At 40.5% G+C, this 18,579-nt stretch overlaps 1 protein-coding gene across 3 annotated transcripts in view; it reads left to right on the plus strand.

Moving 5' to 3' along the window:
- The first annotated feature begins 789 nt into the window (after nucleotides 1-789).
- TSPAN5 (tetraspanin 5) overlaps nucleotides 790-18,579 on the plus strand; it is a 161,959-nt gene continuing 144,169 nt past the window's right edge. Inside the window, exon 1 of one of the 3 annotated variants that reach the window (XM_079153840.1) lies at nucleotides 790-1,236. In XM_079153840.1, coding sequence (XP_079009966.1) covers nucleotides 1,156-1,236 — 81 coding nt within the window. In that variant the 5' untranslated portion in view covers nucleotides 790-1,155. The remainder of the gene's footprint in view (nucleotides 1,237-18,579) is intronic. The other 2 variants (XM_079153844.1, XM_079153842.1) reach the window with 2 other exon arrangements.

Genomic DNA, 18,579 nt, shown 5'->3' on the forward strand with positions numbered 1-18,579 from the left:
AAAAACAGACCTTGGTTAGACCTCCTTGGGGCCATCTCCCCTTCCTCTTTCTTAATTTCTAAGATGAAACGCATTTCTCCTGCAGGTGGGGAGGTCGGATTACAGTCACCAGGGACTCAGGAGACTCCTTTGCATCATCTCCGCCTCGCTTCTTTCCCTCTTCCCCAACACCCGTACTACCCTTGGTTGGCCTCGGCTAAGTAAGTCCACGACCGCTTTCCTCTTCTGCTTAGTGGCACAGCATTCTTCTCTTGCCACATAATACGGTGGTGGAGGAGAGGGCCTGAGTATGGTTGTGCTCAGAAGGGGTATTTGTTCAGGGGAAGGGGGCTCGTAGGTCCCCACTCAGCCAGCCCTCTCGCCGCGGACGACCCTCTCTCCCGCGTCCCTCCAGACCTGCGGGTTGCTACTGGTGGCAGAGAGACCTGCGGATCCTCAATCTCCGTCACTCTGCCACGCTGCTCCCAATCGGCGCGTTACCGGGGCGCCCTTCTCCTTCCCGTCTGTCTACAGTCCTTCCCATTTACCCCGCGACAGTGCAAGGGTCTCGGGGCTGGTTAACAAACCCGCGGAGAAAAGCAGGAGGGGTGGAGAGTCGTAGAGGGAGGCGGCGGCGGTGGCTACGTGGTGTCACTGCCACTCGGGAGCGCTCCAGCCCGTGCGCGCGCGCGCTCCGCGGAGGCTCGGCGGCGGGCGGAGCTGCAGGCGGCGCGGGCGGAGGAGCCGCGGGCCCGGCGGGCGGAGCAAGCAGCGGGCGGAGCGAAGGGTGGGAGGGCGCGCGCGAGCAGGCGGGCGAGCTGCGTCTCCGCCAGCATCTGCCACTGCCGCGTTTGTCCCAAGCCCGGGGACCGATCGCTGGACCGTCTGGCGCACGGACGTAGGCGCCCGCTTTGTGCTCGGGGCCGGCTTCGGCAAGGCTAGGGTTTGCAGCGTGCTGCTTCTTGCCCGCTCGCGGCCACCCGCTCCGGCGGCCTCGGCTCGCGAGGGGCTGAAGGTGCGGGAGCCGCTTTCCGCCGGTCGGTCCCCTTGCGGCTGAACCCCGGCCGCCCGCGCCACGGCGCCGAGCCTCAGCTCCTCGTCGGGCTGCTCCGAGCAACGGTGCTCCGGGGCTCCAAACTCGGGCTGCCGGGGCAAGTGTCTTCATGAACCCAGAGGATGTCCGGAAAGCACTACAAGGGTCCTGAAGTCAGTTGTTGCATCAAATACTTCATTTTTGGCTTCAATGTCATATTCTGGGTAAGTTGGAGCGCTCCTGGCATCTCAACTATTGTGGCCGATTGATTGGCGATGATTCCCCCCCGCGTTGTTTGCTGCCTTTACTTTTCGCAGCCCCTCAGGCGCTTGCAGGAGCCTGGAGAGGCATTTGCCTTCCCTTTTACCAGCTTGCGCGTTGAAGAGAGAAACATTTAAATCCTTTCTAGGAATGAGACTGGTAAAAAGAAAAACCGAGCCGGAAAGGGGACACCCAGGCCTTGGGGTGGCTTTTTTAAGGGACGATAGCAGGGTTGCAGATAAAAGAAAGGGCTCGGCAATTTGAGAAACGAGCAACCACACGAATTAGATTTGCTCCCCGTGGGATATGGATGTTGGGCAGAGCGTGGTGTCATAATAGGGCAGGCTAATCGGGCAGAGCCGACCCTGAGGTCCACCTTCTAACAAGGATCTGATTGGACGAGGGCTTGGCTCCGTGTTGCCGCGGCTGGTCTGTGCCGTGCTCAGCGTGTATCTCTTTGCACCATCTCGGGCTTTGTGCAGGATGCAGATGCTGTGGTATATGGTTCTGTAATGTGAACGTAAATAACGCTTCCTGCATTCTTTTACCCCTTTCAGCTGGAAAGCGCTCCCTTTGCATAATGAACTGGCCAAGTGGGTGTGTGGGGTGGACGGATTTATTTCTATATATATCATTGTCAGGATAATAATAAGTCACCATCAACATATGTTTCAGTGTGCTCGTGCCTCACGTCCTCCTTTTTAAAGGAGCGACACAGAGCTGGTTGGGTTTTGGGAACCCTTGGGGAAATGCAAGGGAGGAGGTGTGTGAGACGTGTTTTACTGGAGAACCAAGACAGCAGATGCTTGAACACAAGATTCAAACCATGCTCTGCTTGGGACTACAGTGTGTTGTGCATCTATTGTAATTGGGTTGGGACCCTACTCTTTTGTTTTGTTTTGATTTTTGTTCCATGATCTCCTAAATGTGTTCCACATCCAGACAAAGAGTTCTCTAGGACAAGGGGAAAACGCTGGGTTTTCCTCCCCATCTCATCCCATCCCATCATCTTCCTCAGTGTGCAACCCCCTTCCCTTGGAAAGTAAAGATGGTGGCCATCCGGGGGTGTTCTCCAAGTTGCTGTTCAGTGTGAGGTAAACAATAATCCAACTGCTGAATCAATAATAGTCCGCAGCAGTCAGAACATAGGGTGTATTTATTTGTATCTCCTGTAATTTGGCTATTTGCTATAAATATAAATATCCATGAGAATAGTTTTCAATGCAGCTCTTTATATTCTTTTTTTCCCTACAACACTTTTACCAGGTTATTTTCTATTTTCTGTAGGAGTGTCTTGCTTTGGTTATGTATGTTTTGTGAAAGGAAATGGAAGAGACCACTTTGTCATCTGTCCTCAGGGCTGATAAAGGTGAATAGATATATGGGCAGTTTTTGTTAGTTAACTACATGGTTCCTATAAGCAACCCCTCTCCTCCACCCATTAAACATGGTTACAAAGATAGTGAGAATAAATTATTTTCTATCTTTGCTTCTCTCCCCAACCCTTTCTGGAAATGTTTAAAAGTGGTAGATTGTCCTATTACTGAATAAACTATTTTGATTTTATGGGAACTTGAAACTTCTTGACTTTGAGAGGCCAGGACTGTGGAATTGAGCTGGCCTTTGCAAGGGCAGTGAGTCCAGGCCTCTCCATTCTGCTTGAACATTTCCAAAAGTTGCACATTTCAGCTACTAGGCAACAAAAAGCACCCAGGGGCTTTCTCGGCAGTTTCATAGCAGGGAGTGAAAAGGAAATAAAGGGATTTAGGCCTGTTTCTCTGACCGTTTAGTATAATTTTGTAGAGTGCACAGAGGCAAATTTAGCCCTTTCTCTGGATTATGTTGCAGCAAAACCCCTAGAATTGTGCAGAGCTTCAAAGAACTACCGAATGCTTGCATGTAGAGTTCCAGAATGGAGCCACATCTTGTCTGATTTGAAGGTCTTCATGTAGGTGGGAGGGAGTTCTGTGGGAAACATGGAAGCAGGCTGAGGCTGTTTCTAAACCAGCAGCCCCAGGCAGAATTGTTAAGTCGGTGCCTACTTAGGAGGGCCCTCCCCTTGCCTGCTGCCTACATGCCCTCCCCTTCCTCTCTGTGCCTTAAGCTTTTTTCTCATCTGTCCCCTCAAACATTACCTGTCCAGCTCACTGTTCCAAAATTATTTACATTTCTCATTTTTTAGTGCTGTTCAGCAGGAAGGCCTCCATGTTACTTGATTAAATTAATTTAGACTAAGATGTTAGTGACTGAATACTGGGGTTAGAGTAGTACAGTCAGTGTGTTTTAAAAAGTTGTTCAACTCTGATCTTTATAGTCACTAACCTGTCTGTGATGGCCAGAAACAGCTGACTCAATGCAGCTCCTGTACAACTATGAAGAAGAGACTGCTAACAGAGAGCATGGTTTCCTAGTCTTTCATTTTCACACTGACATGCTAGAATAAATCTGAAACACATTGAAGTCATGGAGAGGTACAGATCTGGTAAAATAAATGGAAAATGTTGTGGCACTAGTATTTATAGTTTGCTTCTCTTACTAATCAGCAGTTAGTTAACCACCCTGTACCTCAGTTTCTTAGCTGTTAAAACGAAGGGGCTGGTTAAGTTCTGAAGTTCTCTCCAGTCATGACAAAGAATGAGTCTGTTGAGTTCTAATATGTGGGCAAAGAAAAATACAAGAGATGGGCACTAATATATAACAAATAGCATATCTTAGGACACTTGTTAATAGACTTTTTCTTTTCTGAGACTTGGCTGAAGACCAGTTTTATTACTTTCATTTCTTCCTCAAAGATCCTTTCAATTAAAAAATACTTTTGCTAATTTCTTTGTGGTCTGTTTAGTTATTGGTATGGTATGCATGCTTCCTTTTACCCACTGTGAATCTCAAAAGTAGTCCTGTGAGTCACTTAATATATTTTTATTATTAGAATTACAGTTTCATACGTTAAGTCTGAATCCTTTTATATAACAGTTGTAATGACATTCTGAGTAACAAAGTCAACATCTTGTACAGATTCCTTTCTCATTAGTTTTCACAGGGTGGTAGGGAAAACCTTGTTTTCCCTATTATATATTGGAACAACTCAAGACAGATGGAATTGATTTTCTTGAGGGTGTCACCGTACTATGACATTTCTCAGAAAACCCTGAGATCTCTTTGGGGAAGGAGGCGAAAGGGGTTTTGTTTTAAAGTCAGTTCTTTTGGGGACTGAATCTCTATATCCTGTCATCCACCTTTGATAGATGTTTTGCTTCGGACCTTGACTGTGATACTTAACTGTTTCTGGGCAAGTAAATTAATCTCAATATTCTGGTTATTTATTGCTGCATAGCAACCCCCAAATTTAGTGATTTAAAACAAAGCTTAATTATTATAGTTCACAGTTCTGTAATTTGGCCACGCTCATCTGGGCAGTTCTCACTTGAGGTCTCCGGTGCAGTTGCAGTGAAATGTGCCTGGGGTTGAAGTTGTCTGAAGCCTCCCTGAGGTGTACTGTCCAAGGTGGTGCTCTTACCTGACCGGAAGTTGATGCTCCCTGAGGGCTCAGCCAGAGTTGTTAGCCTGAGCACCTGTAGATGGCTTCTTCTTGTCTCCGAGACTAGAAGAAGCAGCCTCCAGTCAGTTTAACTGTATCTGGAACTGCCCCAATGTCACTTTCAGTTATTCCATTAGTTAAAGGACTTAGGGAGCTTGCTCAGTTGCAGGGGATTGAAAAAATAAATTCTTCCTTTTGGTGGGGAAGTGTCAAGGTAACATTGCAGAAGGTCATATGAGTTGTAGCCATCTTTGGAAAATGCAGTCTGCTTTGCTGAGCCTTAATTTCTTAATTATAAAGATAATCTTGTCTAATGGCTTCATAGTTTTTCAAGGATTCACTAAAATAATATACTACTCAGCACAAAGTCTCAGTATTTAAGAAATGGTGAATTTCATTATTGTGTTCGGATACCATACTAGTTCTATCCTGGCCTAAAGAACTTCTAGAATGTCTTTGCACAGTACTTTGACCTCATTACTACAAGGTGATGATGATGCTCTTAAGATCCACCAAGGAGATGAGGAAATTGGATTGGATAGATTTTATCATGATTTGTTAGAAAAGACCCCATAGATCAGTGGAAGTGTTGAACTACTTACGAGAATCTAGTCATTTTTCTGTTCTCTGCTGTACAAGGATAGAACAGCCTTGGATACTTGAGGCCAAATTTCTTTTTTGGTGTGCTTTCAAATATTACATTGTGTTACAAGTGGTGTGGTTTATCTGGAGTTGATGGCAGAATGTTGCATCTAATTTGCTTCCACAGGGCTTAAATTCAGAGAGGAGGGAGATTTAGGGAACCTTGGGGGGGCATCAAGTAGGAAACCTTGCCTTATGATTCACTATAAATTGCAAGATGTTCTGGAATGATGATACATCAGCAGTTTATAAGTCATAATTTTTGTTTTAATTTGCTAGACATCTGTTAGCTTCGATGGCAACCATATGGGAGTCTAAATTGCCTTTTGAATTACAGGGAGATGGTAGGAAGAAAGCTAAATATGGTTATGGAAGTGTCATGTGGGAAAAGCATAAGAAAGGTATGCATACCTCAGTGCGGAAAGTAATTGAACATTGACTTGCTTGTTCTGGCCCAACCACACAGTCTGTCTGAGGTGCTGGAGCATTCTCACTTGATGGTGTACTTGAAGGTTGAAATGAAACCAAAGGGCAAAGTTGGAAAACCAAATAATATTTTCTGCCCACCATAAAACTGCCAAGGTGAGCTCATTTAGAGGGATCCCTTGGTCTTAAAAGCCATAATAATAGGTAGTCCCTGGTAAAGGTTAAAGCAATGTGCTGTTCTTTCCTTTACTCCCCAACCCCCATTTCTTTTTTTGGAGATGGGGTTTCACAATGTTGCTCAGGCTGGTCTTGAACTCTTGGGCTAAAGTGATGCTCCTGCTTCAGCCTCTTAAATAGTTGGAACTATAGACATGCACTGCTACATCTGGTGCAATGTGCATTTTTAATAGAGCTTTACAATTATGATGTCTTTCTTCTAAGGGTCTTACAAGCATATTCTGATGTCTTTATGACTGACAAAAAAATTGGAGCACAGAGATGTGAAGTGATGTGGGGTGACTTTTGTGGTGAGGAAGAACCTGTCAGGGTTCATTTTTGGAGTGTTAAGTCTCCTCCATAGCTATAGCCCCAGCTTCTCAGTTTGAAACTTATTTTAGAAGATGCTTGTTATTCTAAAATAAAACATCAAGTAAGTCATTTACATCTGTTCATAATTGAAAAGCAATAGTTTTTGCATATCCACAATTAATACCACCCACAAACACAAAAAAAGGTAAGATGAAAACGTTCTTAAAGAATATGATAGAATGATGAATTATATGTAGTTTATTAAAAATTTATAGATGAAATTGGAGTATTAAAGATGATATTCTAGAGTCACATGTTTCTACACATAACGCTCGTGACTGTCTTTCTTTTTTGTACTGGGAACTGACTGTCTTAAAATTTCTTTATTTTTTTTTCTTTTTTCTTTTTTTTTTTTTTCTTGCAGTGCTGGGGATTGAACCCAGGGCCTTGTTCTTGCCAGGCAAGCACTCTGCCGACTGAGCTATCTCCCCAGCTCCCTGTCTTAAAATTTCTAACTTCAGACTTCTGAGTCATACTCCTTTGCATTATAAGGGTCCTGGGTAGGGACTGACTCTCAGTCATCACATAAGCCTCGTGTGTCATACACTGTCTGCCACACAGTAGGTATTAATACATGTTTGTTGCATGAATGAATTAGAGAGTCACTGGAAAGTACATAGGAATCACCTCTAACTTCCTAATCAGGGAAGCATTTTCCTCTGCAATATCCTATCAGCCTTCTCAGGATGAATCTATTTTAAATTACTTTAATCATTAGAGCATCTCATCTGTCCTCAAACTAGATCTAATCAGTTTCTCTGCAATTTCCATTCTGACTTATTGTTGATTTTTTTTTTTTTTTTAAACACATCTCAAACCTATAGAAAAACTGCTAGTGGTACAAAGAACTTGTTTTCATACTGAATCATTTGAGATGGAGTTGCCAGCATGATGGCTCTCACACAAACATGTCAGTGTATATTTCCTATAAACTAGGATATTCTCCTAGATAACCACAGTACCACCATCAAAGCCAGGAAGTTATTTGATATATTACCACCATCCAATCTTTAGACCTCATTTAAGTTTCCCAGTTACTCCACTAATGTCTTCTAAAGCTAAGGGATCCAGGACAGAACCACACATCATATTTAGCTATATCTTTTTAATCCCTTTCAGTTCTTTACTGTCATGATCTTGCTACTCTTGAAGATTATAAGCCAGTTATTGTGCAGCATGTCTTTCGATTTGGGTTTGTCTGCCATTTCCTCAGGCTTAGATTCGGGCTATATGTCTTTGACAGGAACAGCACAGACGCAATGCTGTGTTCTCACTGCATCCCATCAGATGGCAAATTTCTGTCAGTCCCGTTGCTGATGATGGTCACTCGATTAAGGTGTCATCTACCAAACGTCTCCACCATATCGTTCCTTTTGTAATTTATAAATATTTTGTAACAGGTTACTTTGAAACTATGTAAATAGCTCATTTCTTATCAAATTTTCCGTTCATTTATTTTTATTAGTAAGACCCTATAGCCTCCTTTTTCCATGTGTTTTCATCTGTTACTCTCATTACTTACTTTGATGTTTAAACTGGTCCTAGCCTTAGCCATTGGCAGTCCTTTCATGTTGGCTACAGTACCCATCATATATATATTTAGTTGTAGTTGGACATAATACCTTATTTTATTCATTTATTTTTATGTGGTTCTGAGGATCAAACCCAGTGCCTCACACATGCTAGGCAAGTGCTCACCTCTGAGCTAAACCCCAGTCCCTACAGTACCCTTTTTACTCCCATTAGTCTTTGAACACTTCTTTGCTTTCTGGCAAAACAAGATGTTTCCAGCGTATTTTGTAATTTACCTGTATCTTTCCTGTCTGCCATTTCTTTGAGGAGCTTTGGTACCTTTGAGTGGAGAATGGTATTTGGAAGCCAAGGTTTAGTCACTCGGTGTGCTCATTGCTGTTAGGGTGTCAGTAATCCTGGGTTCTCTTAGTGGACAGAACTATGGAATGTTAACACATATTTACATTTGTGTTTATTTCTCTATCTATCTATCTATCTATCTATCTATCTATCTATCTATCTATCTATCTATTTAAAAAAACATTTCATGGTAGTAGCTTAAATTCCTATCTGATATCATAGGGTTTAGTCTTAATTATTTTTTTTCCCATATTTATAACTGCTGCAGTTGGCAGTGAGATTCCTGGCTCCCATTATTATTAATAAAATTATTTGATAAACCTCCCTATATATTACCAGGCTTCAGCTACTGCCACTTTCCCTCCTCACAGAGTTGACCTTACCTGCCAGTACTTCCAACATTCCATGCCACAATCCCTCCACCCGCCGCATGGACACCTCTCTTATTCTGATCTGCTGCTCTGGGCTTCCTTTGTATCCTTCCCTTATCTGTATCACTTGGTCTCACCAAAAATCTTATGTCCCTTCCCTGTTGTACTTTACAATTTAAAAAATAATCATGTCATTCCTAAATCTTCTGTTTTCCTTCTTTAAAAGCTAGTTTTTCCATATGTTTCATATAACATATCCAGATTGTTCTTTGCCCAGGTCATGGAGCTCTGCCTGTGGTCCCATTTGGATGCACCTCCATTAATGTAGCAACCAGAATGAAACACATTTTTCATGAGTTGTTCCAACTATTCAGAGAGCAGTGGGCTATTACTCTTGAACTCTCCCTTTATTCTCTAGGCAGAGCTGGATCTGGAGGCAGAAGCCTCTGCCGTGGGTGGATTTGACTTTGAGTAAGTTACTCTCAGAGTAAAGAGCACCTCTCAGATGTTCATCTAAAAAACTGGGAAAATAATTTTCTGCAGAGTGATTGTCCAGCATTAAATGAGATCATACTTATAAAAGTGCTTTGTAAAAGGTAAATCTCTCAGCAAATATTAGTACTTAGCCCAGGCTAAACTGCACATGCTTTTCCTGGCAGCCAGAGCATTGTTGACTCTGGTTGAATTTCCTTCTTTCTGTCATCTGTCTATCTTTCTTTCTTATAGTGGAAATTGAACTCAGGGGTGCTTTACCACTGAGCTATATTTCCAGTCCTTTTTATTTTTTATTTTGAGACAGGATCTCACCAAGTTAGTGAGGCTGACTTTGAACTTGGGATCTTTCTGCCTTAGCCTCCCAAGTAGCTGGGATGACAGATATGCCCCACTATACTTGGCCTGGTTGAATTTCTAGTGAAATAAAACCTTCACTTCTTTTTCAAGCGAACCTCTATTAAGCTCATTCCCCTAGGTTAAGTGTTAATCAGAAGCTCTAACCTTCAGTTCGTAATTTAAATTTAGATCAAATACTGTATATGTATCCTATTTAAATGTTTATTTTGGCTCAGTGGTTTTTAAAATGTGTTTCCAGCTACTTTAGGCTTCCTTGAGAGTGTGTTTGTGTGTGTATATGTGTGTGGAGGGCTTATTTTGTGTGCAGGGAAAGGCTGAGCAGGTATGTCTGACCTCTTTCCTCTGGAGAAGCTTAGCCATTAGTTTTGGTATTGTGAGATACCATAAAGGATTTTTCTTGGGAAAAGTGTGTGTTAGTTAGCTTTCTGTGACTGTGATGAAAAACCTGAAGTAATTAACTTTAAATAGGAAAGGCTTATTTTGGCTTACAGTTTCAGAGGTTTCAGTCTATGGTCATTGAACCCTGTTGCTTTGGTCTGTGGTAGCATAATACGTCATTGTGGGAGTACGCAGCAGAGAAGTACTGTTCACCTCATGGTGGTCAGAAAGTAAAAAGAGAGGGAAAGTGACTAGAGTCCCAATATCCCCTTCAGGAGTACATCCTCCCCCACCCCCCCATGACCTAACTTCCTCCTAGGAGTCCCGCCTCTTAAAGTCTTCACTACGTCCCAATAGAATCACAGACTGGTGACCAAACCTTTAATCCATGGACTTAAGCAAACACTTTCAAAACATAGCAAAAGGGTCCTTCTTAAATTTAAAAAGAAAAGGAAGGAAGGAAGAAAATCATCTAGCCTTTAGATATTTTTCAATCTTGATGGCTAAGGTATATTTAAAAAAATTTACTCCTTATGTGGGTTTTTATCTCTCTTCATGCATGTTAAGTCCCTCTTCACTAACTTGGGGTGACTTCTGTAGGACTAGTTGCTGTTTTATCTCTTTTTATAACTATATTAGTAGGTTAGAATACAGTTTTCCCACTATTTCAGATTCAGTGGTCCATCCAGGATAGAATTAGTGAAACTAGGGGGTTTTTAAAATTTTTTTATGTGTCTAAGCCCTGCAGGTAATTGTGGTACCCCATGAAAGTTGAGAAACTCTGGTTTTGTTTTTCTTGGGAATATGTGGCTTCTGCCTTCCATTGCTCTCTGGAGGGGACACATGGGTGGTGTAGAGCGTGACAAAAGGGTGACTGATTTTACCTGAACATGAAGCTGCTGTTCTTTGCTTACAGGAAAAAAAAAAAAAAAAAAAAAAAAAAAAAGTGGCCTATTTAATCCCTGATGGAATTTTTTTATTAATCTTAAAGCATCAGTTTATTTTTAAACCCCAAATCCCTAAAATCAAAATGAAAAACATCTCTTTAAAGAGAACTTCTTATGTTACAATTAATATACTAATAATTAGCATCATGTAGGAATTAAAACTAGTCATTCCTTTGATAGGCTCAATGAGGAACAAGACTTCTTGTCTCTGCCCTGATCATCCTGCTCTGCATACTTCAGCACCGTGGACTTGATTTATTTATTTATTTGTGGTGCTGGGGATTGGAATCTAGGGCCCAGTACATGCTAGGAAAGGACTTTATTACTAGGTTACATCCCCGGTCCTTTTTATTTTGAGACAGGATCTTGCCAAGTTGCTCAGACTGGTCTTGAACTTGGGATTCTCCTGCCTCAGCTTCCTGAGTAGCTGAGATTCTAGGCATGCACCACCATTCTTAGCTAATACTGGACTCATTAATACAGCAAACCATCTTACCTTCAAAACATCATCTTCCCTGTTCCTGCTGCTTTTCCTTTCAGCCTTAGTTTCCCTGGATTTCCTCCCTGACCTCCAGCTCTGACTAGATTTTCTCTGCAGGGGATGGGAATGACTTTCTGAAGCTTTTGCATAAGTTGACACAGCTCTGATGCAGTGGAGGGAACAGTTCTTTTCCCAGATCTAAATTTTCAGCACTATGACAAAGACAGGTGCCAGTAAAGCAAATACTGATATTTGTCAGTTTACTTTAAAAACAAAGTTTCAGTGTACAACATTCAAGGCAAGCATAATGAGTTTCCCTGTTATTTTCTTCCTCTCTTTCTCCCTCTCCTTCCCTTTCTCTTTCCATTTTCTTTCCCTCTATCACCCTTAAAAAATTAGGTATGAATTCCTACAGTGAAGATCCTTTGAAGGAAACAAAAATTGGAATAGAAAAATCTGTATTTTTTGTTTGAGACATTTTACTGAGGCTAGCTAGCACCGCTCCTAAAAAACCAAACCAAACCAAACCAAATGGACAACAGTAATAAAACCAAACCAATATGGTGTATGTGCCCCGTGGTTATCCCTAGTATTATCCAGTTGTACATAAAGAATTGTTAATTATGAATTACAAGGTATAGTTTTAAGAAATATTATCACCAACCTTAGTAACAAAATAGTGTTTGGAAATGGATGGCAAAATATTTTGGCTTTCCTCATTGAAGAGGCATAGTGATGTTCTATACCTCTTCCAGCTGCTATTTACTATTTAGATATGTGTTATAAGACATGGGGCTCTTTTACTTGTCGAAATTTCTTTTTCTAAATTACACTTGGCACTAAGGCTTGAATTTCTAAAAATCTGGAGGGAACAGCTGGTGCTCTAATAAATATTCAGGCCGGCTATTTTAATGCTTTGTACTCAATTAAGTAGTCCTAATAAAGGAGGAACACTTGACTTAAGCATTTCTCAAAGTATAATGTTTTGCTTCCAACAAAAATTTCCCCCAATGTTAATATTTCTCCCCGTAAGCAGCATTTAAACTTTTTCTTGCCAAGTAAGTAGTTCTGCTCATGGATGGTACAATTTTTGCCCAAAGTTATTTCTCTTGTTTTAAGCTATAGTTGTGTCCATATGGCCCAGCCCTTTAACTGATGAAGGCCTCAGGTCATTGACCTTGAGGAGATTTCTTTATAAGATGCAATATTAAAGAGTGACATGAGAGCCATCACAGCTCCGGCCTTCTAGTGATCTGGGGGCAGGCAGATGGAAGAGTCTGCTGTGAAGGAGTCTGGGTTTCCAGTATGTCTGGATTTTTACCCTGCACCATTTCCAGACTCATGACTTCAGACAGGTTGCTAACCTACTCTGGTTAAGTCTTTTCCTCATCTGCAAAATGGCATGTTTAGTATAAGTATTAATATTATTTTTGGATGCTGGGGATCAAAAAACCAGGACCCCATGCATGTTAACCAAGGGCTATGCCACTAAGCTATCCACATCCTAAGTAATATTATTAATAGCAATATTAAGACCTAACATCCATCTCAGTTAATATGTATAAACTGCTTAAAATGTTCCAAAGGTATTAGCAATTATTACTCCGTTTTCCTCAACACCCACCGTATCTTTGGGTTGTTTTTCCTTAACTTCCTTCAGAACTATTAAAATAATCTTTCATTGTAACATATATTTTTCATTCTCTGTAATGTTCTGCCTACATAAGTGCATTCTCAAAATAACTAAAGGAGAAAAAGATCTAACAAACGTTCACAATGTTCTATTCAGTATCTGTGAATGGCATGTAATTCTTATCATGGAGACCAGACCATGAATTCACCACTATTGTTTGTTGTTAATTTTCTCATTTTTTTTAACCCAGTTAACATTCACTCCTCATTTTCTTTGTACAACCACACCATCTCATATTAAAATTTGTACTGTGAAATTCAGTTTCAGCTGTCAGTTCTGGTGTTAGGCCTAACACCTGAGGAGGGCTAGGGTGGCATGGAAACACTTTTTTAACATCTGTTAAATCTGGATATTCTGGAACTACCTGTATGACTGTAACTGTATATTTTTAGCTTTTTAGGGTAAATCCTGCATATTTTGATCATTGTTTATTTTTTGTATTTTAGGCACATTCTTTAGGTCATAAAGGTGAAAAACAAGTCAGAGATAGAGATGGCTTGGGTTTTCCCCTTGTCTCTTCTTCTAGTTGATGCAGGGCTAGGATTCCAGCCTGAACCTGGGTCACTGACTAAATGAGCCACTTATTTTGGTGAATGAGTGACTTGGTGAGTGGCCTCTCCTCTGGTGCATAAACGGGATGCACTGAGTGCTATGCTCTTTTGCCCCAGTATTGTCATCTGACACAGAAGACGCGTGCTGTCATATTTCTGGGGCAGAGACTTCCCTCTAACTGGGCTCAGCTCTGGGATAAAAGACTAGGGCATGCTAAATTAGTAGGTGTGGAGAGCCTTGTCACTCATTCCCATGTGGAAGGTGTGCTCAAAACCCCAGGCCTCGGAGGGGAGAGGAGGGAGAGTTAGATGAAATTGTTAAAGAAGGAATGATGTATGTACACACAGGATTTTATAGAAGCATATTTATAATAATTTTTAGATTACCCCAAGCCCCCTTAACTGCTGGTTTAGATTCTTGCCACTTCCCTTTGGGAAAACACAAACCAAATTACCTTCTTGTCCTCCTGGCCTCTGATAGCTGATTTCAGCAAATGTCTAAAGGATCCAGTGCCACCTCATGATCCAACAGTGAGTCCCCAAGGGCAGTCATTTGCGATCACCCCTGTGGTTTTTGATAAACTTTTGTGGCCCCTCAGAGTTTCTCAGTTTTTAATGTGCATACAAGTCACATGGAACTCTTGTTTAAAATACAGATTTGAATTCAGTTGGCAAGGATAGGAGCTGGCCTAGGCACCCAGCTGATGCCCGTGGTTCTGGTCCACTGAGTGTACTTAGATTTACAAAGATCCAGTTCATTTCAAACTTATTCTTTTAAGTAGACTTCATTTTTAAAATATTAAATATATTGTTTAAACTTTTAAGACAACATTATTCAAATCCATACAGTGATAGTAATATGACCTATTAACTTCTAGGTAGTTATGGGTGCCTGTTGGCAATCCAAGTCAGGGACCTGCTTCCTTTGTAATAGTGGAGGTTAACAAGCTTACTGAGTGGTTGGCATTCTGGCTTCAAATGGACACTTTCTCCTTAACTTAGACCAGTGGATTAAAAGATAGTCGAAAGGAAATGACTTTCATATCCAAGGTTATTTAATACTGATCTGGCACCCCAGATCACTAGGAATCTTACTTTGGCAAACTGTGTTAAAGTAATTCACAGTACTTTGGCAAACTGTGTTAAAGTAATTCACAGAAGGCATGCATTTATAAGTTGAAATTTATGAGTGAAATGCATGATTCTCTGGAGATAAATTGTTTGGGGGATGTGTTGAAATGTTTGCCTTGTCTATGTTCTGTTCCTATGGGGTGGGTCGAGGAATGACATCCCCCATTTCCGAAAAGGTGGAAACCCCAGACCCAGAAAGTAGTTCAATTTTAGGTATAAAAAGCAAAGTGCTTTGAGACATTTTATCTTAGGCTAACAGGAAGTTAACTTTAAATGCCTAGGAACTCTATCTCAGTGGGCCTCTTCCTTCTCTTGCAAGTTACTGTTGCTTGTGTTTAACCTTGGAATGAATTCTTTTATTTGATGTAGTTTTTAAGAATAGGGCACTTTCCTTATCTTTTTCTATTATAAAAAACAATACAGCAACATTAATACAGCTTTTTTTGGTGTACATAGTGCTGGGGATTGAGCCCAGGGTCTCATGGATAATAACACAGAGCTATCTCCCTAGCCTCCAATATAGCTTTTTTTTAAGGAAAAGAAATTCATCGCAAACCCAGTAAATAGTTTGTTTTGGTTCAACTGTATTAAAAGTGGAAACTCCTCCTCAGATGCTCTGAGAGCAGTGAACAAATACCCCAAAATGAAGAAACAGCACATTTTAGAGTTTCAGTTTTAGTTCACCTATGAAGATTTGAATTTAGCAAACCACAGTTCCCTAACTTTGTGAAGGAAAAAATGGGCCGCTACATCACCACCTTTTAAGCATTGTTCTGACTTTCCTGGTGACTCTTGTCTCAGGATAACATTTAGAATAAGTGTTTTCAATGTACAGAGCAAATACCTTGTGAATAAACATCACTTTCACACAACCAGGGGAAAAAAAGTAAAATCAATAAATCTCCTGCAGGCATTTGAAAAACCCTGTGCTTTTCAAGGAAGAAGTTACAAATGTGAAGTAAGCGGGAAACAAAAACTTGAGACCCAGGCTCTTGGTTTTAAATGTTTTTTGCCTTGACCTTCTGCAGACAGAAGAATGTAGCTGGGACCTTCCTGAGTGCGCTTCCTTGTTGCTGCCCTACTTATCCAATGATGGGCAACAACTGCCTACGCGGCGACTCATGGAGAAAACCTGCACAGTAGTAATATTATTTTTAATCTCTTAACTGGAATCCTAAGGAAAATAGTGTTTCTTTGAGGTAGCTTTGTCTATTGGTTTTTGGAAGAGTAAATTGAATGAACAGATATCTAGATCATATAACTGTATGTGGCATTTTCCCTTTTTTCTTTGAGTCAGTAAGATATAATAATCCCAATGTTCTCACTGTGTGTTTTGAGAGTTTCAAAATTGCTGTCCAATGAGGATTTGAAACGAATGAATCAAACTTTGAAAATAGTGATTTACTTACCTTCTCTTAAGATGCAGAGTCAGTATTTTAGAAGTAAAGGATAGGGTCACCAGAAAAGTGCTGAAATATCTTTTGTATTTTGGAAATAGATGCACACACACACACACACACACGGTCAATTTAAATATTGATAGGTATCCTTGGGTTTAAAAATATATGTTATCACTATATATCCTTGATGGCTATTAAATACTGATCTATATCTCTGGGTCTTTTTTTTTTTTTTTTTTTTTTGGTACTGGGAATTGAACCCAGGATTCTCGGCCACTGAGCCACATCTCTGGTCCTTTTTTAATATTTTATTTTAGAGACAGGGTCTCTCTTAGTTGCTTTAGAGCCTTGCTGAGTTGTTGAGGCTGGCTTTGAATTCGTGTTCCTCCTGCCTCAGCCTCCTGAGTCACTGAGATTGCATGTGTGCCACTGAGCCCCGCCTGAGTCTTTTTTTTTTTTTTTTTTTTTTTAAATCTAGATATGCATTTCCTTTGGAGAAAAAAAAGAGAAACTCTAAATTACCATATGACCCTTAAACATTTGAATTCATGATGTGAGAGTAAAGTTTCCTTATAACATATAAACATGCAAACTAAATGAAACTTTAAAAAATTATTTATTTATTTATTTAGTGGTGCTGAGGATTAAACCCAGGGCCTCATGCACTCTTTGCAAACACTCTATCACTGATCTATATCCCTAGCTCTTAAATGAAGTTTTTTAAAGTTAAAAATAAAAGCTAGATATCAGTTAAGTAGCTAAGACATAAGCAGAACCAAAGCTATTATTGTATTTTTGGCTCTTAGATGGAGACTAGAAAATAAACTCTTAGCTGGAGACAACTAACAGATCATTAATTATAGCTGAAAACCTTTCAAAATGCAATTTTTAATTTTAAGGGTCCTTTCTATTGAATTTTCTTTTCCTGCCCCTTCTTTCTGTGATTTTAATTTCGGAATTAAGAAGATAGAATGTCTTTCTTTTAGGGAAGCTAAATGTTTCTCATTCTTTAAAAAGGCTGACTTGCTCATGAGGGAATAGAAGGTTGGAATTCTTTCGAACAGGAATGGCTATGCAAATGTTTAATTCATTGTTCTTTGCTTGTCTTCTCAGGGCCCGAGTATTGGAACTATGCTTTAATTGTTTTTTTGCAGACCTGATTATATAACCTTAGGACTTAATATATTGAAAAAGACACTAAAAATCTTGTTTAGGCCTTAGCTGGTTGTGATGGTTCACTCCTGTAATCCCAGCAACTAGAAGCTGAGGCAGGAGATCACACAGGTTCAAGGCCAGCCTCAGTGATTTAGTGAGAGTCTATGCAACTTAGTGAGAACCTGTCTCAAAACAAAAAATAAAAAAGGGCTGGGGGGTAGCTCAAAAAAAAAAAAAAAAAAAAATATATATATATATACACATATGGCCTCTACTTTTTACTACTAACCCTTTTTTTCCCTTTTAATAGTATAATCTGTTTTTTTAATTAAAAAAATTTTTTTTTTGGTCCAACCAGAATTTCAGGCATAACCCCTAGTTTAGCAGAGAACTGCTCTCCTGAGAACTGAGTGTCTGGGGGGCCTCAGGTGGTCTCTGCCTCACTTGGTAGAGACAGTATACAGAGGGGACAGTGGGACTCTTTGCTGATTTTAATCATGGTCAAGTTTTAGCTGAGGCCAGTGGAGGAGGCATCTGTTTTCCATTTACACGCTGAAGTAGGGTGCAGTGGGCACTTGGCCTCTGCTGTGTGTGCACCATCAGTTGCCCACGTCCCAGCGCTTTGGCTCCATTTGGTTCTATTAAACAGTTTTGGCTCCGTTGTTTTGATTAACATCAACCTTGCTTATGTTAAGTAACCATTCAGGTTATTTATTATGTATTACTCTTGTGCTTTGGAATGAGCAGACTCGAAAACCTCACCTCATATGGATTCCATATGTGGCTTTTAAGTTAGCAGAAATACAAAGGCTTCCAATTAATTTGCACATAAAATTGCATACTGAATAGATTAAGCTTGAGGGCATAGGCATTATTTGAAATTCTTTGTCATCTCTAGTATCATTCATACTTCATTTAAACAAGCTATTAGGTATTTGAAAATTCTGTGGTGATAAACATAATCTACAAATTCACATATGTCATAATTGGATTTTTATTCCTGAATGTAGATATCCATGGAATTTATGTTGTTGTTTGTTTTGCATTGATGAGCTCAGGAGAATATGGGATGATATATATTTATGACAAAAGGACCTTTACTCTTTATTTCTGTTATCTCCCCTGCTAGGCGAGGCAGAGAATATTGACATTTTTGAGGCAGTGGATGAGTGAGGTTGCCTGGGTCCTAACATGGACCTTGACATCTGCAAGCTATTGACTATGAGCAGTTACTTCACTACTCTGAACTGCTAAAAAGTGGGTAACCTGTCTAGCTAGGAT

This window comes from Sciurus vulgaris (genome assembly GCF_902686455.1).
Source record: "Sciurus vulgaris genome assembly, chromosome: 9".
NCBI classification, from domain to species: Eukaryota; Metazoa; Chordata; class Mammalia; order Rodentia; family Sciuridae; genus Sciurus; species Sciurus vulgaris.